This window comes from Setaria italica, chromosome II (assembly GCF_000263155.2).
Source record: "Setaria italica strain Yugu1 chromosome II, Setaria_italica_v2.0, whole genome shotgun sequence".
NCBI classification, from domain to species: Eukaryota; Viridiplantae; Streptophyta; class Magnoliopsida; order Poales; family Poaceae; genus Setaria; species Setaria italica.
Window position 1 is genome coordinate 45,581,005 of NC_028451.1, and position 25,862 is coordinate 45,606,866.

The following is a 25,862-nucleotide window of genomic DNA, read 5'->3' on the forward strand; positions in this document are numbered from 1 at the left end:
GTGCAATTAGTTTTATAATTAACTCATATTTAGTCCTCCTAATTAGCCTTCAAAGATTCGATGGGATACGGACTAAACTTTAGGTCAAGGAACCAAACGCATTTTAGAATGCTTTTCGAGATGTAACAAGTGCTGTTGACCGTTGATAGATAGGCATAGTAGATGGATGGAGGATCATGGATATAGATGGATAGGCATGTAGACGGCTGCAACTCGATCGCTTGGTTGAGAACCTGCATACATGGTAGTGATGTTGTGCACGCACTCACTGCAGCAGCAGGAAGGGTCCGGCAAAGTTAGTTATGCGGATTGAGAGTTGCTCAAGTGTCCGGATTTTTCTTTTCTTTTTTATAAGGCTGTGTGCATCATGATTTCAATGTAATCTAATGGCCTCAAAATTTAACAAAACTTTGTTTATAAAAAAATTCTTGTACGAGGGTCCAAACATGTGAGCAAGGCGTGATAGAGATGCGACCATGTTTTATGTTTATCTCAGTAGGAAATGGTGTTAACGGGCCACTTGGGGTTTCAACAATTCACATGTTGACACAAGCCCGGCGCTTCGTTCAGTAACTGAACTTCGTCAGTTCGATTCCAGCACCGCGATTGCTTCTACATAATTGAATCGAAAGTCCGTGTAGCATACTTCAGCAGCATGGAAGACTTGGTAAAAACTACACTGCATCTGTTGGGAATCCACAGATTAGATTTTCCGTTCGGATCACGAGCTTTCGTTTATATAAGCTTCCAGCACTCGCCAATGAAGACGCGAGAATAGTTACACCGGATCTTGTCACACAACATTACCCTGGCGATAAGCTAACAATGAAAACCAAGCACGCATACAAAGGGCAGGTTTGCATCAAAGTCTTCTTAACCAGCGGTACCGGTCCAGTCACAGACTGCAGGTGAAGGTTCGTGCCAACAACTACCAGTCTACTACTAAGTTTTGTGGAGAGAATAGTGATCATTCTGGGACTGATTTCCCAGACCCGGATCCTTCTCAGTCCCTCCACCTGTGGCCACAGCTCGGGTTGCAGCAGATGAAGTACAGCGTCATGGCTTTCTCTCCCTTAGTTGGGGCCTGCAAGTTCAAGGCGTCAGAATACATGTTAAGTTGTTACCAGCAATGACAGAATGATTCGATGCACTAGACAGTCTGTGAAGTACGAAGGATTCCACAACTAGCAGTAATGTGTCGGGTATTGCAGTCAAGTTCCAAAAATATGCAATGCACGTTCTGATGCACAAAAGGTCAGGGGAAATCAAGTAGCTTCTACTAATAATACTGGTTTGGGACCATTGGAGCATTTGGGACCAAGTTTCTTGAGCAATGTGACAGATTACGATACCCAGGAAATTGGAATGTTAAATGGTAGATGATAATTTGATTCCATATGGACAGGTTGGTTCAAGCTTCATTGTACACACTAGGTGGATACTACAGGGGTTATCTGATCCAATTTGGCTTGGCTAAAGATGTAAACCCTCCCTAACCACGAATTCCCAACAAATCAAGCAACAGTACGCGCTATTATTATGAATGCCAGTGTACTAACAAACTTCGTCATGATTTTGTATTAGCTTCTAGCTGTATAGATGAAACGACACGATCATCATCTCCGGTGACAACTATGGTATGTAAACAGCACCAGTGTACAAACCTGGAAAAAAGCAGCTTCTGGATGGTTGCAGTTGTAGCATCTAACACTTCTGGTGCGAGGCAGGCTAGGATCAGCTGCTACATCCTTCAGGACATCTTTGGGTTCACCAGAAGGCTTACGAAGAACCCTTTTGTACACACAAGTATCTGAAGCAACCTCCTGTTCACATAGTGGAATGATCAATCAAACTATGAGCATGCTTGTTAATTGAAAACCAAATATTCTGAGCACATGTGAAAACTGTATGTACAAATCAGCAATGAGAAAAGCTCATGCTTCACTGCACACAAAAGAAAGTACATCTAAGGAAACAAGAAAACCTTAGAAAGCAACATACATGGCTTCTTTTCAAAGGCATTCAGTTTCAAGCTGGGTTCCCCTTGCTAAAATATTTTTACGGTGGGTTTCTGCGACTACAGTTTAGTCTGTAATTTTTTAAAATAAAAGTTTAGACTGTAATTACTCCCACTGTTTCAATAGTTACTCAACCACACATGTGCCCTGGCCACAGAGCCCCAACAGATATGTAATTGTTAATGCAATTGGACCATGCTTACCCCTATTAAAATATGTACCAAGTCAAGAGAGGTGCTTCTGAGCTCCACCATTTAAGCATTGCACAAATTTTAACAAAGATTAATAGTGGACTCCACATACATAACCATTATGAGGGCTCAAGATTTCTGAAATTAGATTTGAACAGCTGAAGTATTTCAAAAGCTCATCAAGAATAAGAAAAATATTATAACATTAACACTAGTACCACAACAGAAAGGAAAGAGAAAAATGAATGGAATGATGCGAAAGAAATCAGAAAGTTCAGTAAATGTCATGCTATTAGCTGGTTAGTCCTATCAAAATGCCCTAATGAAGGGATCCTCCTCTAGGGATTGAGCTGTTCTTTAACAAGTTCACTGCTTCCAATGACAAGACACCTCGAAAACTTTGACGTCTCTCAGATGATAGATCACATTGCGACCAAATCCATCCGGTAACGGAGTAGTAAATTTCCAAACTGAGCAGTCTGTCGATGGTACTAAAGTTAACTGAGTGAATTCAATGGTACGTGTTTCTAAAACGGCATTCTATCAGTGTTGTAGAACCAACTTTTCCGTTCAAGAAACATGAAGTATCAGTGTTTCCAACAGAACCAAAATAGGTACCATCATGAAACCAAAATTTAGATGCAGAATACGCAATAGTAAGAATGCCAGCCTAAAAACGTCCACCATGAACAAAGAAATCACAAAGGAAACAATGTACCTCCAGACCTATATTTGCATCCATCTCCATCCTTACACAGAAGATCACTAAACCCGTCCTAAACCTACCTGACCCCCGCTCCCCTGGTGAACCTAGGGCTTCCACGAATCAACAACAAAATCTGAGGGAAAAAAGGGGATTAATATGGGGAGGAACACGGGAACCACCTGATGCTCGCAGGACTGGCAAGCGTAGAGGAGGGTGCGGGTCTCCTTGTCCTCCCGCGGGTACAGCATGTTGTTGCTGCGGTGAAAACAAAACAAGGAGAATTTTAGAACACGAATCAAACCACAAGAGTCTTCGATCGAAGAGCGAATCTTGAGATGAAAACAGGAATGCTAAAAAAAATCGTGGCTTTTACCATTCGCGGCAGAACTTGAGAGCGCTCATGGTGGTCTCGTCGCCTCTGTCTTCTTCTCACCTTCAGCTGCGTAACTCCTCTTGTCCCCTTCTCGGCTTCTCTCTTCTGCTCCTTTTCACTCTGCGGTTTCTGGCAGGTGGGCCCAAGACAACCCACATGTCAGTGAGCAAATAGTGCCATTCCTGGGCCCATCTGAAGGCGTGCAGTTACACGTGTCGCACGATGGCCGCTGCCGCACGAGGGCCACTAACCCTGCCGCCGCACCGGATCCCGCTGACCCCTCCCCTCCTACTCCCCTGCGTCCGCTCATCGTCTCCCCGCTCCAAACCCTAACTCCAATCCGGAACAGCCTAAAAAAATCGCGAAAATCGCGCAGAATTTCGCTCCAAACTACTCCCTGGTCCCTCCCCTGGTGCGAACCCAACTCGATTCCGCCATTTTTGCGATTTTTTCATTTTTTGGGGGATTTTTTTTCATGCGAATGTTGCCATGGCAGGGCGGTGATGCAATGATGCACATGCTGGTGGCCCCGGATGGGGGCGGAGGGGAGCTTCATCCGTACGGCGCGCCGCCGGCGCCGGTGGAGCAGGAGCTGGAGCTCCTCCGCGACACCGCCGACGACGGCCTCGAGGGCCACGTGCGGTACGTGGGCGCGCCCAAGAGCTTCTTCCTGTTGCTGTGTTTGTGGCAAATTACTCGTGTTTAGTCGCCGTCGGTCCGCTGGGAGAGGGAACGGTCTCGCCTCTGCGCGTTGGTTGCTTGCTGTGGAGCAGTCCCAGTGCTCTTGCTCTACTTCGGAATTTATTTTTATGCTTCTCCTTTTCAGAAATGGTTTTGGTTGAAGCCTGGTGTTTGATTCACTCATCCCTTTACTGTGATTCCATCAGGTGCCTGCGGTGCGGGATATCTGGCAATGCGACGCCCCATATGCGGCGTGGCCCTGATGGCCCAAGAACTCTTTGTAATGCGTGTGGCATTGCTTACAGGAAGGTAAAACCATGCTCTTATGTTCTGAAGTACTCTTATGCTTCAATTAGATGAGCCTTACTAGAAGCTAAGGGCGCACCACTTTGTGGAACAAAATTTGAATGCTAAAAGAACTTATTTGCGGACGGTGGAGTAGCCATGAAAGAGTTATTTTCAACTTTTCTTATGTTGCTTACTCTTGGCAGTCGCTTTGCAATCAGCAATTTGAATGTTGAGGAGCTCCCTTTATCAACTTCTTTGAGATGTTATAGCTAGGCATAGGGTTAACTTTCTGGTTCACAAGTACTATCTTTTCAAAGGTACTCATTGTGCTGCTTTAATTTGGACTAGGTTTCATGCACTGTAACTGTAAGGGTAATTTTCTCCTTGTCTGTTTAGAGGTTATGCATTGTGATTTTTCTTGAGATCACAGGTTGCAACCTGCAAGCAACCATAGCACTCCTCACACAGGGTGCCAGGTTGTACATATTGTCTGCAGTGGCACAACTTCTTTTAAAAGTGAATTATTGATCCGTTATCTTTGACTATCATGAAATAATTGGATTACTTATCAAATGTTCTGATTGTTCACCTCCTTGATCTGCATGATGCATTGTATTTAGTCACACTTCCTATTTTCCTTCAGAATAATATCTCCTTTCCCTTGGAAAGAGAAGTCCAGAGAGACCTCAACTCTTTCAGGGAAAGGAGCAGAGAAAATCATTTTTTGCTGTCTCGGAATAACTTTGATCTAGCATGTTAGGATTGAAGACCATACGGCACATGCTACTTACAGCAAAAATAAGAGACGTCTCTTTCATATATTTATTTATTTTTCCATTATGGCTAAGATTGCTGCTCTATCGGTCATGTTCCTCCCATTTTGGCATAGTGAGGAAAATCTGATGCAACAAAATATTCCTCATTATGACTCTTTACCTTCTACTCAAACATTTCACGATTGGTTATTCAGGGTAAAATGAGAAGAATGATAGAAGCTGAACCGCCCATAGATGAGGCTGCACTCGCAAAGCTAGTTCCAGAAGTAGGCATGGAATTTGAGAGTGAGGAAAAGGCATACGAATTCTACAACAAATATGCTGGCCATATTGGCTTTAGTGTTAGAAAAAGTACATCACATAAATCTTCTGAAAATATTACCAAAGTAAGGACTTTTGTGTGCTCAAGAGAAGGCTACAACAGGGATAAAAAATCACTGGAAGCAAAGAAGCCAAGATTGGATACACGAATTGGTTGCCCAGCGAGATTGATTATTAAAGTCACACCGGAGTGCAAGTATAGAGTGACCGATTTCAAAGCAGAACACAATCATCAGCTGGCCCCTCCTTCTACAATGCATATGTTAAGGTCGCAGAGGATATTGACAGAACTTCAGTCTGGAGAAGCAGAACTATCAGATGATTCTGTAGTGACACCAACAACAAAAGCAACTGGTGATCTTGTTGTGAGACAAGTCAGTTTCCTTCGGAACATCTCTCTCCTTCCAGCTGATTACAAGAATTATCTCCGTTCGAAGCGTATGAAGGCTATGCAACCTGGTGATGGTGGAGCAATATTGAAATATCTGCAGACAATGCAAATGGATAACCCCTCGTTCTTTTACACTACGCAGATTGATGAGGATGACAGGCTGACTAACTTTTTTTGGGCAGACCCAAAATCAAGAGATGACTTCAACTACTTCGGTGATGTACTCTGCTTAGACACAACATACAAAATAAATGGATATGGTAGGCCACTTGCATTGTTCCTTGGTGTGAATCATCATAAACAAACAATTATTTTTGGTGCAGCTATGCTTTATGATGAATCATTTGAATCATACAAGTGGCTTTTTGAGAGTTTTAAGATTGCTATGCATGGAAAACAGCCTACTGTAGCTTTAATAGATCAATCTATTCCATTGAGTAGTGCAATGGCAGCAGCCTGGCCAAATACCACACAACGAATTTGTGCTTGGCATATATATCAGAATTCTCTTAAGCATCTCAATCATGTCTTCCAAGGTTCAAAGACATTTGCAAAGGACTTTAGCAAATGTGTCTTTGGCTATGAGGATGGAGATGAATTCTTGTTTGCATGGAGAAGTATGCTAGAAAAGTATGATCTTAGACATAACGAATGGCTGTCTAAAGTGTTTGATGAGAAGGAACAATGGGCCTTGGCATATGATAGGCATATATTTTGTGCGGACATCATAAGTGCACTTCAAGTCGAGAGTTTCAGTAGTATTTTGAAGAAGTTCTTGAGTCCTCAACTGGAACTACTGTCCTTCTTCAAGCACTATGAAAGAGCAGTGGATGAACATCGCTATGCTGAGCTGCAAGCTGACTTCCAAGCTAGTCAGAGCTATCCAAGAATACCCCCAGCCAAGATGCTAAAGCAAGCTGCTCATACATATACACCAGTGGTGTTTGAGATCTTTCGTAAAGAGTTTGAGCTATTCATGGACTCTGTGTTATTCAGTTGTGGGGAGGCTGGGACAACATCTGAGTACAAGGTTGCTTCATCTGAGAAACCCAAGGAACACTTTGTTCGATTTGATTCAAGTGATTGCTCCTGTGTGTGCACTTGTAGGAAGTTTGAGTTTATGGGCATCCCATGTTGTCACATGCTGAAGGTGCTGGACTACAGAAATATCAAAGAGCTACCTCAAAAATATCTGCTGAAGCGATGGAGGAGGACTGCCAAATCTACAAATGAAGACAACGAAGGCAATGCAACAAATGCTAATGGATCATCATTGAATGTTCCTGCTCCGGCTGCAAATCACCATGGGCTTCAAAGCTTCAGTGCAATGATTCAAGTAAGTAGCTCCTGATACTTGTCCATACAAAGTGGATTGCCCTGTATTTATTGTGGCTGATGACATCTTTATATGAATGCAGGATGCATCTGTTTCTAGTATGCATTAGAATTCATTTCACAGGAGCTCCTGATCCAGGTACTAGAATTTGTTTTAGTAATTTCCTCATTTTGTGCTTCCGATGAATTTTCATATACCCAGTACCTCTTGTTAATTTATTTTATCTAGTTTAGTTCTAGCCCATCCGGTTTTATCGGCTCACCAACATGGATACTCGATGAGTCCAAAACAAAGATGTTATTCTAACAAACTCAAATTTCCATCCGTGCTGACAAGAAATCATCTTTGTTCATCCATTTGGACTGTCTAAATTCGTGCTGAAGGGCTTGAGTGCAGTGTGGGCTTGCGTCTGTTGGATTGTCTGTTGTAGCATTGCCCTTATGAGAGATCTTGGTCTTTTTTTTTAAAAAAAGGTGGCTGCATTTTGATCAAACAGTTCTATGTGCCTTTGATTCTCTTGTCTAATGCATCGACTTGCTTCAGTTGTCATGCAGGATTGAACTCTAACGATGATTCCACATTTTCCTGTTTCAGGGCCACTGAAGCAGAGGATGGGCTGCCGTGAAGTGCCCCTGAATAAGTTGCCAGACTGTATATTATTCAGCCGTAGGAAATTTCAGTTGCTAAGGCACCGATCCTTAGTGTAGAGTAGATTATGATTGAAAATGCTTGTATTGCGCTGGAAATAATTCAGGAAATTTTGTGCGTACCGCAAGCTCTCCCTTTTGATGGTAGCCCATTTATTAGGTAGAAGGCATGCCTAGGTAGAAATGTCATTCAAGCAGTTGAACCGACTGTATGCTGGAGGAGATGATGCGTCTGAAAACTTGTGCAGGCAGCCTGACTGGACCATATTGTGTGGAGAGCAAGTAGACCCCTCATGATACCAAGTCCTGTACGATTCAGTTAGATTCAGATCTGTGGTTTCATTTCTGCCCGCAGCTGAGCTGGACGGCTCATGCATTGAAGCGTTGGGGGCAAGCCAGAGCAGCTTGCGTCGGCTTTGGCTGTGGATCTCGGCTGGTCCGACCGGGCTGGAGGGCTAGGTGCTCCAGCGTCCAGCGATGCTCCTAGCTTAGCGCCTGCCGCCTGGTATGCTTGCAATCTCTCTGGTTCAGAGGTGATGTACTGATGTGTGCTTGACCAATGGTTCATGTCTGTGTATAGTGTACACCACATTTTTGGATCATTATCTTTCATCTCTTTTTTTGCGAAACTCGGATCATTATCTTTGGTTCCATAATCCAGGAGGTTTCGTGCTCTAATCCTCTTCCCCTGTTGCTTCTTAAAAAGAACTCTGAGCTGGGCAGCTTATCCTTCCTCTATTCTGTACGTAAGACACCAGCGTCCAACGCCCATGAAATCTTTGAGCATGTGATCCATGGCACCACAGCCTGTGGCAAGTTGCCAGGTGGGCAGCTGGCCCAATGATACAGCGCCATTGTCTTTGTTTTAGCTAGTTGGTGAGGATCTTCCAGATATGATTCGACAATAATCTCCCAGGTTGCTGCATCTTAAGGATACCACCTGACCAAGTGGCGCGGGTAACCTGCGACAGCTTCGACGATCCACGCCGCGCCAGGCCCGGCCCCCGTTTGGGCATCGTATGCAACGCAGCGGCGACAGGGACGCCGCAACCGACCCAAACGTTGCTGCGATGTGATGCAGGCAAGCGTGACGTCGGGCTTGTCCAATCAGAAGCGAGGAACGGCTGGGTGGGCTGGTGGTCCATGCCTCTGATGCTTCTTCCCGCCCAATTCGATCTCCCTTCTGGCTCGCCGCCGAGAGCGGGTGACAATGGCAAGGGCATGTCGCTCTCGCCTCCTCGCTCGCTGGCTGACTGGCTCGTCTTCGTCTCAGGTCCTATCCTTCCTACCCTATCCAACGTATCGAAACCAGGGCACCCTTGGAAGATCGCTGGCCAGACGATCGGGGTGATGAACTGATGATGCCCAGCGCCTGATCGCCGCCGATCGAAACGGTGTCGCGGACACGAGATGCGTCGATATAGGTTTGCAGGTTGATGGTTTTTTCGTTGTAGAAATGATGGCCCGTGGGTGCGCTCCGGAACGCCCTCGTGCAGTGTTGCGAGCCACCGACAGCGCGGCGCGTGCGCCGGAGACCACCACATCCACAGAGCACAGGATGAGCCGGTGCCCGGTGAGGCGAGCCGACTCGTGCGCCGCACGCGTTTTGATCGCGTCATTGCCCTGCGCCCACGCCACGCACCGGACACGGCGCATGTGACGCCGGCCTGCGGCAGGTCTCAGCTTTTCCACACCGCTGCCGCTGCGGGGGAGAGTGCTGGTGCTGGAGCGAGCACGGCGCCGTGGACCCGTGCACATGCAGCAGCCAGCCGGCTCTCTCGTTCTGCAGGTCCTGATGCTCCCTTTGCGGCGGCCGGCGTGCCCCGAAAGCCTCCAAAGACCCATGCCATGATCCCCTCTCGCTCTGTTTGGTCCTTCTCCAGCAAAATGTTGTTATCGATGAGTCTGTACACACTAATAATGGCTTTAAAATCCGTTTTGGTGACGGAGATTGGAGAAGATTGAATGGTTCATTCTCTCAACGGGTTCAATGGTCTCGCTGGATCGAGCGCCAGCGATCAGTGTGGCTGCGCCGGGGGCAAAGGGTATCCTGCTGCTGGAACACTCGAATGCTTTGTAGGTAGCCCATGCTACTTGATGCACTCCACGCCTAGAAACACTGACAGTGAGATGCCATTTCACTGTGTACCAAGTGTCCAAAAATTGGGCCAAAGCTACGCTCAACGTGAGGGGAAAAAGATATATGCTGAAACCTTTCCTTGTTTCTTTTATCACCTCATCTACACCAACAAATATTAAATCAGCCGGGCAACTTTACTCGTACATCTATTTCTGGCGCCAATTATTTTCCACTGTCAGTACTAACCTAGCATAGCTTACGTACACAAAAAAAGTTGTTAAAATCGCTCCGGTCGTTGCTCAATCCTCATCACCGGGGATTGAAAACAAGCCCCGGGTCTCCTCACCGGCGCACAAAAAATTCCCCTCCTCGCGAATGGGCTCTGCCTTTTTTCGGCCATCCTGCTCCATTCAGAAAAAGAAGCCTGATACCTGATGCCATTTGATATTCTGATTCAGTGGCTCCTGACCTAATTGCCATGTTCTTCTTTTTTGCAATAAGAAAAATATCAGCGATCTGCGTAATCAGCTGTTGGGCCTCCAAATCTCGCTTCGTTTTCTGAAGCGTCTCTTTCGTGCGAAGAAGCCAAGAGAACAAAGCGGTGTGGTTGCTGCTGTTGCTGGCCTTGTCTGCATTCTCTGATGGAGGAAGGATGCAGCTGCTTAAAGTCAGGCGCGCCATTAAACTAGGACTTGGCTGCAAAGCAACCTCCCGGGGTCGACGACGTCTAATACGTGATTATTTCGTGTCTGCGTCTTGAGATAAGCATGCCTCTCCTTGCAATGATCTCTACATGTAAGGAAGCATTTCTCAGCGTAGCATTCCCCCACAGCGATGTGGCGACGGATTACCTAAATTTTACTAGTTCTTGGCCAATTTCGCACGAATGTTCAAAACTGTTGCTCTATCATTAGTCATTGCACTTTATTGTCAGCATCTACAAAACTGATGAGATCGTTTTAAGGAAAAGATGAGCTCATTTGTAGCCACTAGCTCGAGATTATCCAAAAAGAAGATGCCATTATGCACCAGATGGCCCCAAACTGCCTGTCGAGCAACACGTATACCTCCACTGTCATCTCTGACAGAGAGGTGAAAACCACAGCTGAGTGACAGTTAACTGATCCTCTGACGGGCACGAATCTCGAGGCTCCACCCGCGCGAGTTAATCAATCAATTCTTCTCCTTCTTCTTCTTTTAAAAAAATAAAACTATATTAATCAATCGATCAATCAAATCTCAGGAGGGAAAAGGCGGGGAGACCAGACAAATGAGCGAATGATTTGTCCTCTCCAAAACATGCTTTTGCATTGCAGGAGTGCAAAGCAAGACACTTGCGAAAACCTGACCACCAGCAACTCCCCAATTAAAAATCGTTTAAAAACCGAGCACTTTGGTCACCTTCCATCTTGTCCAAGTGTCGGCTGGCAACCTTTCAGGTTAGAGAAAGGAATAATTACAGTTGCAAAAGATAATGGCTGTCTGCAAATACATCAGAATTCAGGCACCTAGTTGAAAACATGCACGTATTCTTTTAGTTTACAAAAGTCAAATACCAGAGCTGCACAGTGACAGCAGTATATTATGCAGCAGGGTTATGAGACAGGAGTGGTGATTAAACTAGTTGAGAAAGTGCCAATCAGAAGGCCAGACCTGACTTGGCAGAGGGATGAATGGATGCAGTGGAAGCAGACTGCTCAGCTGTACTAAAGAATGTCTTAGCCCTTAATATTGTATCATTAGCAGTGATGCATGTTGAAAGTACATCTGCTGCTTGTCCTGTTGACCTCTTACTGTGGGCTGTGGTGTGCTCATTAGCTCCAACAAGTGGTGTGTATTTATTTGTTTATAGGGTTATTTATTTGATTGCTTGGAATCATCTGCCAACGTTATGTGGTGAGATGTGCCACCTCATTTTAAACTTTGAGAGATGTGCTGCCTCAGTCCTTTGTTCTTGAGAAACTGAACCTTTGTGAAGGCCTGTCACAGGTCACCTGTAATCCCTATTGTAATCATGGAAAGGGGTAAAATACTGGTCCTCCACTAGGTTAGAAAAATTGGAATTAAGTCATCCGTGTGAAAAGAGGACACATGTTCAACCTCCATTATGGAACAAACTTTGAATGATCTTTATATTAGCACAGAAGGGTTTTAGGCGTCGAACTCCGATTATGTCTAGATTTACAGATAATACAATAACTACATTATCGATAGATGACCTGTTTGGCTAGCAATTCGTACCATGGCTTTAAAGTTACAGTTTGTTCAATTTGGGTTTGCTAATTTGCACCATTATGAGTTCATAATTGCAGTTTGTTCGATTCGTTTTTGTTGATCCGTACCATGAGTTCATGATTGCAGTTCAACAAATGCTACCAACAAACGCGTGCCCTCAGTTCTGGAGGAAAAAATGGCTAGTCAGCATCAGCAATGCTAGTACAAGGCCCGTGATCAACCCAAATCCTGGAGTTCACCTACTCCGCGCAAAAAAGCTAAAAAGGTGGTGAAACATTGCAATCTCATAAGCACAATTAACACCTAAACTCAAGCATGCATTATCACTGCTTATGGAATTCTGGTGCTGTCAGTACGCAGTACTGCAGCTTTTATTGCATCGCATCGGTACAAATAATTGTAGCACCATAATTTATGAGATTAAATTTTTTTAATGATTTCAATTTCCAGAACCTGTCTATTCAGCACATCACTTGTCTAGAGCATCTATTCCTGCAACGGTGACACTTAAAAATTTATGAATTAAAATCACATGAATTGTAGGGGTGGAATTACACTTGAACTGAATCTTTCTGTAGACGTTCGATGGATTGGAAAAATGATGTGATAATTGCATCGGAGAAATCATTAAACAAAGCTAAAGTAATGGATAATCAGAGTTTGTTAGAAATCTTGAGGTAGAATCTAGTGAGCTCAGGAGAAAGGGACTGCGTCGGGTGATCTGTGAGCTTAATGTGCCAACAACTACCCCGTCTTCTTCTTCAGCTAGTACCACTATTACCCTGTCTCACCTTTTCCGTTTTCCAACTTGTTCATATGATTTCAAACGGTACAAACGTAAAAAAAAATGGTATTTTAGATTTTTTTCCCGAATGAAGAATTGTTACTGAGCGCATATGCTAATGGATGTAAGGTTAAGACTTAAGAGGTATTAAGTGGACTAGAGTTTTGGATTTGTGCTGTTTTTCTTTCCTTGGGGTGACATGAGCACGTCAGACAACACTGCTTGGATTTCACAATTGTTTAAGTTGTTTTCACCGACAAGAGAGATGGGATCATGATTTGATATTCACTGGTTTCCTCATACTGTTTTTTAAAGTCTCCGTACTACTTCTACATGCAATTCTATGCTACGTTCTTCCCTCGCCTTGGTCCACTCGTTTTCTCTACAACAGTCGGTCAACAGCAAGATCTAGAATTTTGGGAATTTGTTTATAAAGAAAAATATAAAGGACTATGGGAGAAGATATAAAAAGAATTTGGAAAAGAAATTGTTCTTCAACTATTTATGCTATCGGTTAAGCATGATTAGGCTAGTCTAGGCGATATTTGGAGGTGGGGAGAAGGTGCAAGCAACATAAGTAGTTAAGTACATGCAAGTAAGGTGTGTCACTGTTGAGCTCTTGGGGCCCCAGTCTGTTCTAGAACAATCACTGCATGATGCTAACTTCACGTTAGATGACCTATTGTTTTACGTGCAATCGCAAACAAAAGGAAACGAAAATTTTTTAAGAAAAGAAAGCTGTTTAATTCTTTCTGCACCTTCGCAAAAAAAATATTTTTGAACCACTGTTCATTTTACAAAACTATCCTTTTGGAATGCAGTGAATAGAATTCAAAGCAAGCACCGTAGAAAGGGAAAACAACAGGAATTACGAGCTCATTGTTGAGGCTGGCATTTTCCATAGGCTCAAGGAAAAGTTATCGACGGCATCAAATCAATGCAACAGGCCGTGCTATTTAAGAGAACTGTAAGTAATTACCTAATGCTAAAAGCTTACTATGGGCAAAGCATAATTAATGCAACACAAACCACCAAGGCTTTCAGTTCACTCGCTGCACGATACACTTCATTATGGATGCATCATGTTCGATAGAGGTGCAAAAAAAAAAAAGAGCCACTCTAAGATTTGGTGACATAACAATTGTTCAACAATTAAACACAAATTTATACACCTAAAGCTCCAAATAAAACTTTGATACTTGTTCAACCACGGGCCCTAGCTAACACCGTATGCAGACCAAATGATTCTTCTGAATTTTTATAGTATCGAACGGTCCTTGTCAAACAGAAATCCCTCCTCTAAATTTCAAAGCGAAGCCTCACATCTTCTCCTAGAGGGGCAAAATCGTAAAACCCAGCGCCACAGTCCTCTCAAAGCCGTTGCTGTTATCCTCAAAAGTTCGGGGCAGAAAAGCCAAATGGAGAAGAAAACCATTCAGAACCAAAAGTAGCTGCCCTTCAGCTACATTGTTTTGTCCATAATTCCATTCTCAGAAGACAACTGGCTCCCATAATCACACACCTAGCTTAATCAGAGCTCCAAAATTAAGCCACTAATCTCTCCCAAATACCCCCCAAAAATTATTGATTTTAGCTTCCCCATTCCTCAGCAGCAGGTCAGGCCACCAGTGAAGGGACTAGGGAGTAGTCAGTCCACCACCACCAAACACGCAGCTCTCTCTAGTCCTCTCTTCTTCCACTCCGCTCTCCCCCCGTCGCACGCGGCACGCACGAGCGCTCGTCGGATTCGGCTGGGCGCCGGCGAGATCCGGGCCGCTGCAGCACGGTCCGGCGGACGCCGCCGCCGCCGCCGCAAGCGGCGATCTTGTCGCCGCGGGAGCTGCATTGGCGCCCCACGCGGCCGTTCCAGCGTTTCTTGGGAGGTTGCGGCGGGGGGAGGAGCTCGTGTCTGGGATCCGCCAGATCCGAGCTCGCCAGCGGCGGCGGCAGTGGCGGGGGACGCCATGGAGGCCGACGCGCCGCTCGACTTCGCACTCTTCCAGCTTTCCCCTCGGCGTCAGCGGTGAGGAAGCGCGGGGCTAGGAAAGAAAATTCCACCCTTTTGATGCGTTCGTGCGCTTCTTGTGCGCTAAATGCGGCGCCTTTGGGTCCCTGCGCAGGTGCGAGCTGGTGGTGTCCGGCAATGGGCGGACGGAGAAGATCGCGTCGGGGTCGGTGAAGCCGTTCGTGGCGCACCTGCGGGCTGCGGAGGAGCAGGCGTCGGCGCAGCCACCGCCGCCGGCCATCCGGCTGCAGCTGGAGCGGCGCGCCCCATGGTTCAGCAAGGGCACCCTCGAGAGGTCTGCTGATTGTGGCTTACCCGGCGGTTATTGGGTTGGCGGTGCCGAAAAGGTTGGATTTTGATGGATGTTTCGCTAACCTGTGCCTGCAGGTTCGTGCGCTTCGTGAGCACGCCAGAGGTGCTGGAGTTGGCGAATACCTATGATTTGGAGATGTCGCAGCTTGAAGGGGCCAGGAAGATTTATGCGCAGGGAGTAAGTGCCAAGCAAAATTTTCAGTTCCTGGAGTGTGTAGCTGTTTCTTTCTCGGTTTAGCTGTTGCCTAAAATTTGTGCACCTTGTTCAGGGTACTGGAGATGCTACCTCGGGTGCAGCTGGTATGTCGTATGATTATGCTTAGTGTTTGGATTGCCCTTCTGTTATCCATTGGTGTCTGGACCTTTTTAGATTAGTCCATCTATGTTCGTACCTGATAATGTTTAGCTGCGCTTTTTTATTGTGGGGACTTTTTTCCATGTTAACGTGAGTGACGCGAAAATTTCTAGTTGATGGTAAAATCCGAAGCAAAGAAGGAAGATAATTGATTATATTCGGATGAGAACACAACTGGTCCAATTGATCCCCATGTAATTTTAAGAGCTAATGAAAGAATACATCGGATAGCATGAACTTCGCATCAGAATCAACATATTTCTAATTCAGGAAAGGCATAAATGCTGTAATTAATCGCTGCAAGTGTTTGTAGGGTTAATGAATATTCAATTCATATAATGTTGCATTATTAGTATGATATTGTATATGTGCTGCTTCTGAATCAAATTTATGCTCTGGTCGTGCTTATTGGCAGCCGAAAATGTTACAACCTCAGCAGCAGCAGCAGCAGCAGCAGATAATACAAAGTAAGCTCCTTTGTCATGTCTGTTGTTATTCCTTTAATTCTTCTTTTCCAGTGAAACTTGATTTGTCTGAGTTGAACATGACCTATCAAATTAGTTAGTTTGTTTTTAAATCCACAAGACATGTAATGTGCAGTTCTTGTTAGGTCTGCTACCTACTTATGGTTGTTACCTCTGCTACCTACTTATGGTTGTTACCTCTAGTGTATTGTAATTTACTAATTACTAATGTACGAGTTCAATTCTTGTGCAGGAAAGAACTACTTAGAGCGATTGATGTGCGTCTAAGTGCCCTTAAACAAGATTTGGCCGCAGCTTGTTCCCGAGCATCATCTGCTGGGTTCAACCCTAACAGTGTATCTGAGCTTCTTCTTTTTGCAAACCATTTTGGTGCCAACCGGCTAAGGTAATGCTTAAAATCTGTCAGTTTCATAATTCTGTATGTAACTATAGATACTGTTTAAGATTGTTGCTCATAAGTTTTTCTGTACTTGAATAAGATTAATAATCACATACAAAGCAAATTCTGTAATGCAATCATCAGTCGACTAGTCACCGCACTATATTCTTTTGGTTTCTCTAGGAGTTGATGGAATGGTACAGCAGCTGCAGATTTTGCATAATTTGAGCAGTAGTACTGTTTATTAAGTTACACATTTTCTAGGCGATGCGAAGCAGGGAAGTCTCATTTAGGATATGAACAACCGCTAGTTGCACAGTTAATTATAATCTAATTTTACAGATTCTTTGTATTTATGAAATTTGAAATGCCATTACATTACATTTGCACGGTTAAAATGTACATGATTTATGATTAGTAGATTTGTGAATATGTATGGTGTCAACTTAGAAACTTTATAATTGAATTTTGGGAAAGTGGTGAAGTTTACATGGAGAGGAGGTTCTTTTAGTTGGGACTTGGGAGTATCAAGCTGTAGTGGAATCTGTTCAATCTCTATGGGCCCTCAAGTCACTGTTACCCTGCCAGTTGCAATGGCAGCTCTGATTATTCTTGCTTTGCACTCTTTGCTTTATTTTTTTCCCTTTATTGCCTTTCCTGCTGAATAATGGCTGGACATGTATGACAACTTACACTTGTTTTGTTCAGCGAAGCATGCACCAAATTCATGTCACTTTGTCAGCGGCATCCCGACATCAGTCCTCAGAATGCACCGCCAGCAGTTTCATCACACTGGAAGGGCTTTGATGATGGGAATGTCCGTGGTTCTTCCAGTTCAGACATGTCTATAGATGAGCCACAAGTTGATCTTGGCGAATCCAACAACAAATCTACAGTTGGCGGAAGTGACTCTCAGATCCACAGACTAAGCAACAGCCAAGGTTCAGTACATGTTTCATCTGAACCAGTTGCAGAACAGCAAACCAAGTCAACCATCCAACAGGCAGCAGATAAACAAGAAACAGAAACAGACGCGTCTCCTGCAACTGCTATAGGTGTTTCAAGGCGGCTGAGTGTGAAGGACAGGATAAGCATGTTTGAGAGCCAGAAAAAGGAGCAGACTCCAAGTTCTGGTAACAGCACCTCAGCAGGTACTGGTAGGGTGGTTCCAGGGAAAGGTGAGCACCGCAGGGTTCCTTCTGGTGCCTCCATGGAGAAATTGGTTAGAAGGTGGAGCAGTGTTAGCGACATGAGTATTGATCTAAGCAACAATGACAGTGGCAACTTAAATGACAGAAAGGAGAATGGAACTCCAGTTGCGACTCCGACATCTGCAGATTTGGAAGCCAACTCAAAAGCAGGAGTAGACGAGGGTTCTAATGAGCTGAAGGATTCGGTCACATCACAGTCTTGTCCATGTCAAAAGGATAATGTATCAATGGATTCGACCACTAAAAATTTGTGCCCAGCCCCAAATTTGAGCAATACGCCTGCTCCTCATAATGAGAGTACATATAGTGCAGAAGATGACATGGTTATAAACTCTAGCATTGAGAGTGAGTCATCCTTTGGGAAAGAACCAGGATTCATTCAAGGACACACAAGGATGTCAAATAAGGCTGATTCAAACGTTTCCACTAGAAGCCGTTTAAAAACTTCTGCAAAGCCAGTTGAGGAAACCTTGATGAAAGATAAGGATATTTTAACTAGCCCATCATCAGAGGAGCATTTCCGCATGATAGATAAGGAAATTGAAGGTGTTGCTCATGAAGTACCAGCTTCAAGTGAGCAGATTCCACAAAATGATATTAGAGGTCCTCGCCTCCGTACAAAAGATATTCGCACTGAAGCAGAAGTGATCGGAAGGAAAGATCAACCATCCCGAACATTTGAAAAGATATCTGGTGGTGTTAAATCAAAAGCCTCATCTAATTCCCGAGCTAATGTTAGAGGCTCATCTGGTAGGGATGAGGTTACCTCTACAGAAACTGAGGTCCATGATGTCAGAGTGCAACGTAATCGTCCAGCACGGAAGGCTGAGGATGTAGGGAGAAAGGTTACTGCTGGTTCTGATTCAGATTGTTCTGGTCGCCAGGGAACAAATTTGAGCAGGCAATCATCCATTACTGATCAAGAGCTTAATATGCAGGCTAGGATAAGACCAGGAAAAGGGAACCAAGATCGACATGGTGAACTACAAATGAAGGCCAATGAGTTAGAGAAACTATATGCTGCACATAAGCTAACATCCTCTCGAAGAGTCAAGCCTACAGATGTGCAGGTTGATAGCACACCTATGGTGAGTGAGGTAAAGCCTATAGCGGCTCTTCCCGATACAATTTATACGAAACAAGTTGTGAAGGAGAGTATAACAACAAATGATTGTGATGCCAACGAGCTTCTGAAGATGGTGAACAATCCAGGGTATAACATTAGCACACCACAAAAACTTGGCATCCTCAGTTTAGAAGAATCGAGAGGGAAGTTCTATGAGCAGTACATGCAGAAGAGGGATGCAAAACTGAAGGAAGACTGGAAACTGCAGAGAGAGGAGAAGGAAGCAATGTTAAAGGCAATGCATGAGAGCCTAGAACGGAGCAAGGCTGAGATGATAGCCAAATTCTCTCGGTCTGCAGATGTCCCTGACTCAACTTATGTTTCTCATTATTCTCAGAAGATTCCTCCTTTGCAATCAGCTAGAAAAAATAAGGATCAGGTATATATTTGTATTTAAATAGCTATTTGATGACAGAAAAGTAGTTCTCTTTGTTATAGAGTTATAGTTAAAAAGAAACTTTAGAATTTTGGGTAGAATGCTTAACGAACACCCTGAGCGCATAATTTCTAGGATTTCCACTTTACTTGAAACATTGTTTTGAAGTTTCTTTGGTACAGAAAATTAATGCCGTACAAAGTGTTCGTGCAAATCATTCACTATCCATTGTCATATGCATATCTTGGAATCCTGTGTAGTTGCATGCAATGCTGTGGAATACTGGAATAGCTATTCGTGAAGTTTCTTTGGAACACCCTGAGTTTACTTTCTTGCAATAAGTTTCTTTCTTTTTTTTGCCATTTCCAGGGGGTAGACTCATTCTTGGTTGAAGAGGAACTGAATAGTGACTACCTATCTGGTGACGGTTCTTCCAGGAGTGCTGATTCCAGGAAGCATTTTTCAAATAAAGTTGCTTCCACCCAAAACCAAAAGACATCTGTTGCTCCTATCCATAAGCGTTCGTCAAGGACTGTCAGCTCCAGTTATGCAAACCGCAGGAATCCACCAGAAAATCCTCTTGCACAGTCTGTCCCCAACTTCTCTGACTTAAGAAAAGAAAATACAAGGCCTTCACCTGGACTCAGAAGAGCAACCACCAGGGTTCAGCAAAAATCATTTGCCCGTAGCAAGAGCATTATTGAAGAGTCAAAGAGTATCTTGAAAGAAGATCAATCAAGGAGGTCACAGTCTATGAGGAAGAGCCAAATTCCTGATGAGCTAAAGGACAGTCCATCAGTGAATGAGGATGTTTACAATTGGGCTCCCTCAAGAATTTCCAATAATGAATCAGAGGGAGCTTTTGCTTACAGTACCCGTAGAACGGGTCCACCAAAGGCTTTTCTTAGGAAAGGCAATGGGACTCACCCTGTTGTAGGTATAGCTGGATTTCAGGCTGCGGCAGCCATGATGGCGAATGCCCTCCAGCACAATGAGAGTAGTGGTGACTTTGAAGATCAGCAAGAGGATTCCCCTGATGACGCCAAAGAAGAGGAAGAATATGAAAGCATTGAAGAGAACCTTAGGGAAAGTGACTTTCCTGCTGATTCTGACAGTGAGAACCCAAGAGTGAGTCATGAATTTGGAAATTCAGATGACCCAGGATCAGAAAATGGTGATGTTCACTTTCCAAGTGAAGTAACTGGCCTTGGTGGTACTAAGTTCACTGCTTTTACAGGAAATGTGCACAATCCTACTGGTGATCTTCCAGCACCCTGGAGCTCTCGCCTTCCGCAGCTATTCCCTTATGCAAATGATAATTCGGATGGTGATGCTTTTGCTGATTCTCCATCTGGAAGTCCATCACCATGGAATTCTCATTCACTTGATGAAATAACAGATGCTGATGTTTCGCGGATGCGGAAAAAGTGGGGCAGCGCACAGATGCCTTTTGCCGGTGTCAATGCATCTCAACAGCCACGCAAAGATGTTTCCAAAGGATTGAAGAAACTGTGGAAATTTGGAAGGAAGAATAGAGGCGGTGATGGCTTAGTAAATGATTGGGTATCTGCTTCCACTGCCTCAGAATGTGATGATGACATGGAAGATGGACGCGATCTAGTAGTAGGATCTTCTGATGATTTCAGAAAGTCTCGAATGGGTTATCTTGCTTCATATGATGGTTTTGTGGAGAACGAGGTTTTTGCTGAACAAGGTACTTTGCTTTCTACTTCTCTACAAAAGCTCCAGTCATTGTTTTTAAATTGGTTAGTATGCTTCTCAAAATACTATTCCCACATTGTACGGGCACTGGATAAAGTTGAAGGAAAGGGGGACTTTCCAATATGATGATCGTAGTCCTAAAAACTTGGAAGAAAAAAGTTCCTGTAGGTTCCAATAATTTACCCACAAGTTGGCAAGCAATTTATCATGTGTTTGTCTGAGAACTTTAGATGTGTTACTCATACTCTTGCTGAGATACACCAAGGATTATTCTTGGCTCATGTTATATACATTAACCTGGGTGCATCGGTTCTGCCTTATGACTTGAATATGTGTTTATCTGAAATTTGTTGAGAATGACCAACTGGATGTTCCTCTGTTGATGCTCTTGATTGCATTAATATTGCACATGCTCATCTAGCTCCCTAGTTCATGTTAGTGGATGCATTTTGAATGCGTGGATTTTGCCTGAAAAAAAGGATGCTATAGTTGTACTGTTTGCTATGGAATTCCCGTGCAATGCCCATCAGAAAGAATCTGATAACTTATTTTTGTGAGTCATGGCTCAAGGATCCACCTGGCAGTAAGTCGGGAGGAGAAAGATTTAACTTCTGAAAACTACTGACCCTAACAACCAGGCTGAAAGGTCAAAGTTGCAATCCTCTCAAAAGTAGTAACTTCCCTAGATCATGAAAGCCATGCATTTAGTAAAGGTTTGCTGGGTATGGGAATGATGCACTCACACAGCTCAAGGCCTTCTGAATGTTAAGATATATGTATATCCTTTGGCTATTGTCTAATTTTAGCTCTTGCCACACATTTTCTTTACTCTAGCACACAAGCTTGATTAAGATCTATCCGAAAAAAAGACTTGATTAAGATCTTTTTTTAAAAAAATTTGCAGAACAATCACTACGCAGCTCCATTCCAAACCCCCCTGCAAATTTCAGACTGAGGGAGGATCAACTCAGTGGAAGTTCTCTCAAAGGTATAGAACTTCAAAACATGTATATGTTAAGTTGCTCATTTAATGCGTTAGGATGTGAAGATTTTGGTTCTTCATACTAATTCTCATCATCTTCACCATAAGTTAAGTATTACTTATTCTGGGGACCGCAAACTTCTCTAAAATATCTTATCCCTGAAATGCAGCGCCACGTTCTTTCTTCTCCCTCTCAACATTCCGAAGCAAGGGAGGTGATGCCAGACTCAGGTGATCCTCAAAAGGCACCAGGGTTGGAGTGTATAAAATATCTTCCAGAATTAGGTACGAGTATCAAATTTTCATGGGTGGTACGCGATGCTGCTATCTTGTGATTTATAAATATATATATATATATATATATTGTGTATCTATGGCAATTCATATAAGCTGGCAGTTGAGCTTTGCATTGTTGCTGTTTGATTATTCTTTTTTCTTAATATTCTTTTACCCCCTATGTAGAGTTGGACTTCAAGATCATTTGCAATCTTTTTTTTTTTTGAAACTGGCCCAGAACTACTGTATTTTTTCATTGTTTTGGTGATATATCTGTATCTCCCTCTCAACTTGTTTCTTCATTCACATATATCACAAGTTCACGATATATGGTAATTTTGCCAATTAGAGAATGGAAATTGGGCTTCTACAAGGCACATGCAGGTCACTTATCGAGTGTGATTGTTATCTCTTATCTGTTTCTATTCGTACCTTTACTTGTTAGCAAACTTCATTGAGTTTGTTCTCAAACTTCACCTTATTTACCGGGTGACTAGTGACCAGACCACATAACATCTTTGATGTACATATGTTCCTACTGATTTGTGGAGAATTTCATGCAACTAGAGCTCAGGCTCATGTACTTGATTTTATTGATGACTTTAAATACAAATCATATACCCTGCTCCTGTACTTGTTCTCTGTACTTTTCTTCAAGATGGTTGTACTTGTGCAAGGGTAGCTCTTGGGTTTGAAAACACAAGAAAACGAGTTTCATCTGCCATTTTGGTGCATGCAATGGGCGTTCCTGAACTTCTAGATGAGCAAAATGCCTTCAGAGTTCTGGAAACGGCTCGCGAGATTGCTTCTGGTTGATTGTTTTGCACTTCCGTTGAATCCTAAAACTTCATCGAAACCTTCATCTGAAATCCATGGGAAAACATGTGCACTGAACCGGGAAAAGCAAACATAGCTTCTGCGAGATATAAATATGGTGTTACATGCTGTAGCAACAGTGGCGGCTACTGTGAACAATGGCTGCCCTGTGCCCTGCCATCCTCTCTGATCCACGTAGGGCCTAGGGTGAGCCCCAACCCCAACCCAGTGGGTGCAGGGCTAGGGCTCATCGCAGGCTCTGTAGATGATGCTGCACCTTTGCCGCCGTCCATGCGAACCAATCATCTCTCTCTGACTCTCTCCATTTGGCCTTTGCATTGAAGCCAAGGGTCAAGAGAGGAGAGGAGCTTTCAAATGAATTTGTGGCCGGGGGTAGAGGACGGCGCCATTTGCTCTCGTCCTTGTATTGTCACTGGATTGGCAACCTTCAATCTCTTGCTGTCAATGGCTTGCATCATCACTGGTTGACTAAGCGCCGTCCACCCTATTGCTGCTCTCATGTGTATGTCATTGTCGTCGTCGTCGTCATCGTCGTGTTATTGATGAAGCCTCTTATCATGGATGAGGTCGTCGTCGTTATTGAAGCCTCGTATCAAGGATGAAGAGTATCGATAAAAATTCATCGCCTTTCCTCGTCACCAGCTTAAACCTGAACTGGTTGGCGTGACCTTTGTTTTTCACTGTGTGTAAATTCTGGATGCATTGCAAACGGCCATCGCCCTAGCCTACTCTACGTCTCTACCGTAACCACCAGGGATGGAAAGGATTGCCGCTGCGCCTCACCAGCATGGCACTTGGTAGTTGGTACCACCATCATCTACTTAGCGTTCTCTTCCTGTATGTGGAATGAAATGGAACATCAAGAAATGCATGCCTAGCTAGCCTCTTTGTATGCTGAATTGAGGTTATCCCATCAGTTGTACACATCCTCTGTTAGGATTCTTTTCTTTAGAAATCCGCTGGATCTCGCCGAATACGGGGTCTCAGTATGTGTGGGTGAATGGTGATTGATATCCGAGGTAAGGTCAATGTCACTCAAGTACCAAGGAGATGACTCAGGAGGCGACGTTGTGCAGTCAGCCAGTGACATTACAATGTCTAAGGACCTAGCTGCCCACTACATGAATGGCTATGCCAATGCTATGTGCTCAAAGGATAGCAGCGTGCATGCCATCTCCTCAACAAACCACACACTTCCTAGGACCACCCCTACTATACGCATGTCCCACTTGCTTCACACCCTCACCAACATAGGCCATATAGCTGACTAGCTGAGAAGAGAAGAAGAGCCTCGCAGCTTGCTTGACCGTCCAAGATGGCAACAGGCGGCCACCCATCCACATCCAGACTAGCTTCTTCAACATCTTCACCTCTTTTCTCCTCCTCTTTTAGCAACAGCAGCAGCACAAACCAAGAAGAACTCTCAGGGGCTTATTACATCAGGAGCCTTGTGAAGAAGCATCTGATGAGCTCCTCGTCATCCCCGGCAAGATCCCTGCACGAGGACCATCACCTCAACACCATGGCCAACACCACCATACCACACGATCATCACCGGCCGCAGACGCAGCAGGAGCAAGCCGAGCAACCACCGGTTGCGATGAAGCCACTGGTGAAGAAGCAGGCACGGAGGAGGACGCACGCGAGCAGGCCGTACCAGGAGAGGCTGCTCAACATGGCGGAGGCCCGCCGGGAGATCGTCAACGCCCTCAAGATCCACCGGGCCAACATGAGGCACCAACCCTGCACGTACCAGCATCAGGCCGATACGCTGCCCCCGCTTCGTCAGTCACCGTTGCAGCAGCTGCAACAGCAAGAACAGCAGCGGCAGGAAGTTCAAGTGGTGTTTCAGGATCGAAGCCAAGCGGTTGAAGAAGGAGGAGCTCTTCTGGCGCCGGCGAGCTACGCCTCCTACTCCGACCATCAGCTGCGCAACCCACTTGCGCATTGGATTTCTTCCGCCGCTCCTGCTGGTAGCTGCTACTCGTCACCCATTCTTCCTTATTACGACACGCCACTTGAAGCGCCGATGCGGACCGCCATGGGTGACTTGGAGCAGTTGGCTCGCAGCCTCCCTGCACAGCCACTAGGGCTGAACCTTAGCTTCCAAGGTTTTGGTGGCTCCGTCGTCGATGGTTCCAGGGACTGTGAAGGTCTCTTTGGCGTTCCGGTGATCCAGTCCACATCACCAGCTGCCTCCTCTTACTCGTCTCCGGCGACGGAGATGGCGAGCGGCACGTATGGATCACCAGTGCTCATCAGCACCGCGGAGAAGTACTCGTCGTCGGTCGATGCACCGGCGGCGTTGATCGCCCCGGTGCTGGATGACGGGGGCACGCAGTCGGCCGGCGAGACGCAGGGGGTGGAGTGGTGGGGCGAGGCGACGACCGCGTGGTGGAGCAAGGCCCTCCTCGAGAGCATGGAGATCGGCGGCGAGGTCGCGGAGGGTGGCGCAGTTGGCTGCACGCCGGAGGACGTGGCGGCGGCGGCGGCCGGTTTGCCGGCGGCGGAGTGGCGGTGGCTGTGCGACGACAGCGTCGGCGAGCAAGGCACGGTCACGGGGACCGATGATAAACCGCCGGACTTCATCGAGATGCTTGCCGACGGCGACTACTACGCCTGCTGCTACGACGATGGGCGTTGCCGCAGCGACGGCTGCGATGGCATCACCTTGCCGTGGTAAGACCTGCAGAGGATCGGAGCTCAATCATTTTTAGTTTTTAGGTGTGTGACATGAGCTTGATCCTCTGGTTATTGCTTGAACTGATGATCTCAAATCGATTGCTTTGCTTTGTTTCGTTCAGCATGGATGGCATCGGCGACATTGAAGGATCGGACGGGGAGTGGTTCTCATGCTCATGATCGCAACACCTGCTCCATCGATCCCGTTTACGAAGCCTGCCGCGCATTTCTGTACACCAAATTCAGTGCGTTTATGCATGTGATTCGAATCGATTTTGACAACGTGA

The 25,862-nt window shown here is 45.0% G+C and overlaps 4 protein-coding genes across 4 annotated transcripts; 3 read left to right on the plus strand and 1 right to left on the minus strand.

The window, feature by feature from the left end:
- Window positions 1-670: 670 nt before the first annotated feature.
- LOC101761561 (DNA-directed RNA polymerases II, IV and V subunit 9A) lies at window positions 671-3,415 on the minus strand. The gene is made up of 4 exons (XM_004958244.3): window positions 3,289-3,415; window positions 3,095-3,170; window positions 1,665-1,823; window positions 671-1,084 (listed from the first exon to the last, which is right to left on the minus strand). The coding sequence occupies exons 1-4, from the start codon at window positions 3,315-3,317 to the stop codon at window positions 1,004-1,006; spliced, it is 345 nt and encodes a 114-aa protein (XP_004958301.1). The 5' UTR covers window positions 3,318-3,415; the 3' UTR covers window positions 671-1,003.
- A 111-nt stretch (window positions 3,416-3,526) lies between these two features.
- Window positions 3,527-8,333, plus strand: LOC101761968 (protein FAR1-RELATED SEQUENCE 5). The gene is made up of 6 exons (XM_004958245.3): window positions 3,527-3,700; window positions 3,785-3,930; window positions 4,176-4,278; window positions 5,228-7,081; window positions 7,164-7,219; window positions 7,676-8,333. Exons 2-5 carry the CDS (start codon window positions 3,797-3,799, stop codon window positions 7,188-7,190), a joined length of 2,118 nt encoding a protein of 705 aa, XP_004958302.1. The 5' UTR covers window positions 3,527-3,700; window positions 3,785-3,796; the 3' UTR covers window positions 7,191-7,219; window positions 7,676-8,333.
- Window positions 8,334-14,352: 6,019 nt separating this feature from the next.
- Window positions 14,353-22,685, plus strand: LOC101762383. Its single transcript, XM_004958246.3, has 10 exons — window positions 14,353-14,850; window positions 14,948-15,127; window positions 15,220-15,322; window positions 15,414-15,444; window positions 15,915-15,966; window positions 16,217-16,369; window positions 17,072-19,079; window positions 19,446-20,790; window positions 21,703-21,786; window positions 21,951-22,685. Exons 1-10 carry the CDS (start codon window positions 14,792-14,794, stop codon window positions 22,013-22,015), a joined length of 4,080 nt encoding a protein of 1,359 aa, XP_004958303.1. The 5' UTR covers window positions 14,353-14,791; the 3' UTR covers window positions 22,016-22,685.
- A 1,547-nt stretch (window positions 22,686-24,232) lies between these two features.
- LOC105913821 (hormone receptor 4) lies at window positions 24,233-25,862 on the plus strand. Its single transcript, XM_012843758.2, has 2 exons — window positions 24,233-25,572; window positions 25,698-25,862. The coding sequence occupies exons 1-2, from the start codon at window positions 24,359-24,361 to the stop codon at window positions 25,753-25,755; spliced, it is 1,272 nt and encodes a 423-aa protein (XP_012699212.2). The 5' UTR covers window positions 24,233-24,358; the 3' UTR covers window positions 25,756-25,862.

Coding starts and splice junctions, on each gene's coding strand:
- LOC101761968 (XM_004958245.3), top strand. CDS start 3,797: ATGATGCACATGCTGGTGGCCCCGGATGGGGGCGGAGGGGAGCTTCAT. Junction 3,931..4,175: donor GGCCTCGAGGGCCACGTGCG/GTACGTGGGCGC, acceptor TGATTCCATCAG/GTGCCTGCGGTGCGGGATAT. Junction 7,082..7,163: donor GCTTCAGTGCAATGATTCAA/GTAAGTAGCTCC, acceptor ATATGAATGCAG/GATGCATCTGTTTCTAGTAT.
- LOC101762383 (XM_004958246.3), top strand. CDS start 14,792: ATGGAGGCCGACGCGCCGCTCGACTTCGCACTCTTCCAGCTTTCCCCT. Junction 14,851..14,947: donor CTTTCCCCTCGGCGTCAGCG/GTGAGGAAGCGC, acceptor GTCCCTGCGCAG/GTGCGAGCTGGTGGTGTCCG. Junction 21,787..21,950: donor CAGTGGAAGTTCTCTCAAAG/GTATAGAACTTC, acceptor CCTGAAATGCAG/CGCCACGTTCTTTCTTCTCC.
- LOC101761561 (XM_004958244.3), bottom strand. CDS start 3,317: ATGAGCGCTCTCAAGTTCTGCCGCGAATG. Junction 1,824..3,094: donor GCCAGTCCTGCGAGCATCAG/GTGGTTCCCGTG, acceptor CTATGTGAACAG/GAGGTTGCTTCAGATACTTG. Junction 1,085..1,664: donor CAGAAGCTGCTTTTTTCCAG/GTTTGTACACTG, acceptor TTGAACTTGCAG/GCCCCAACTAAGGGAGAGAA.
- LOC105913821 (XM_012843758.2), top strand. CDS start 24,359: ATGAGCTCCTCGTCATCCCCGGCAAGATCCCTGCACGAGGACCATCAC. Junction 25,573..25,697: donor GATGGCATCACCTTGCCGTG/GTAAGACCTGCA, acceptor TGTTTCGTTCAG/CATGGATGGCATCGGCGACA.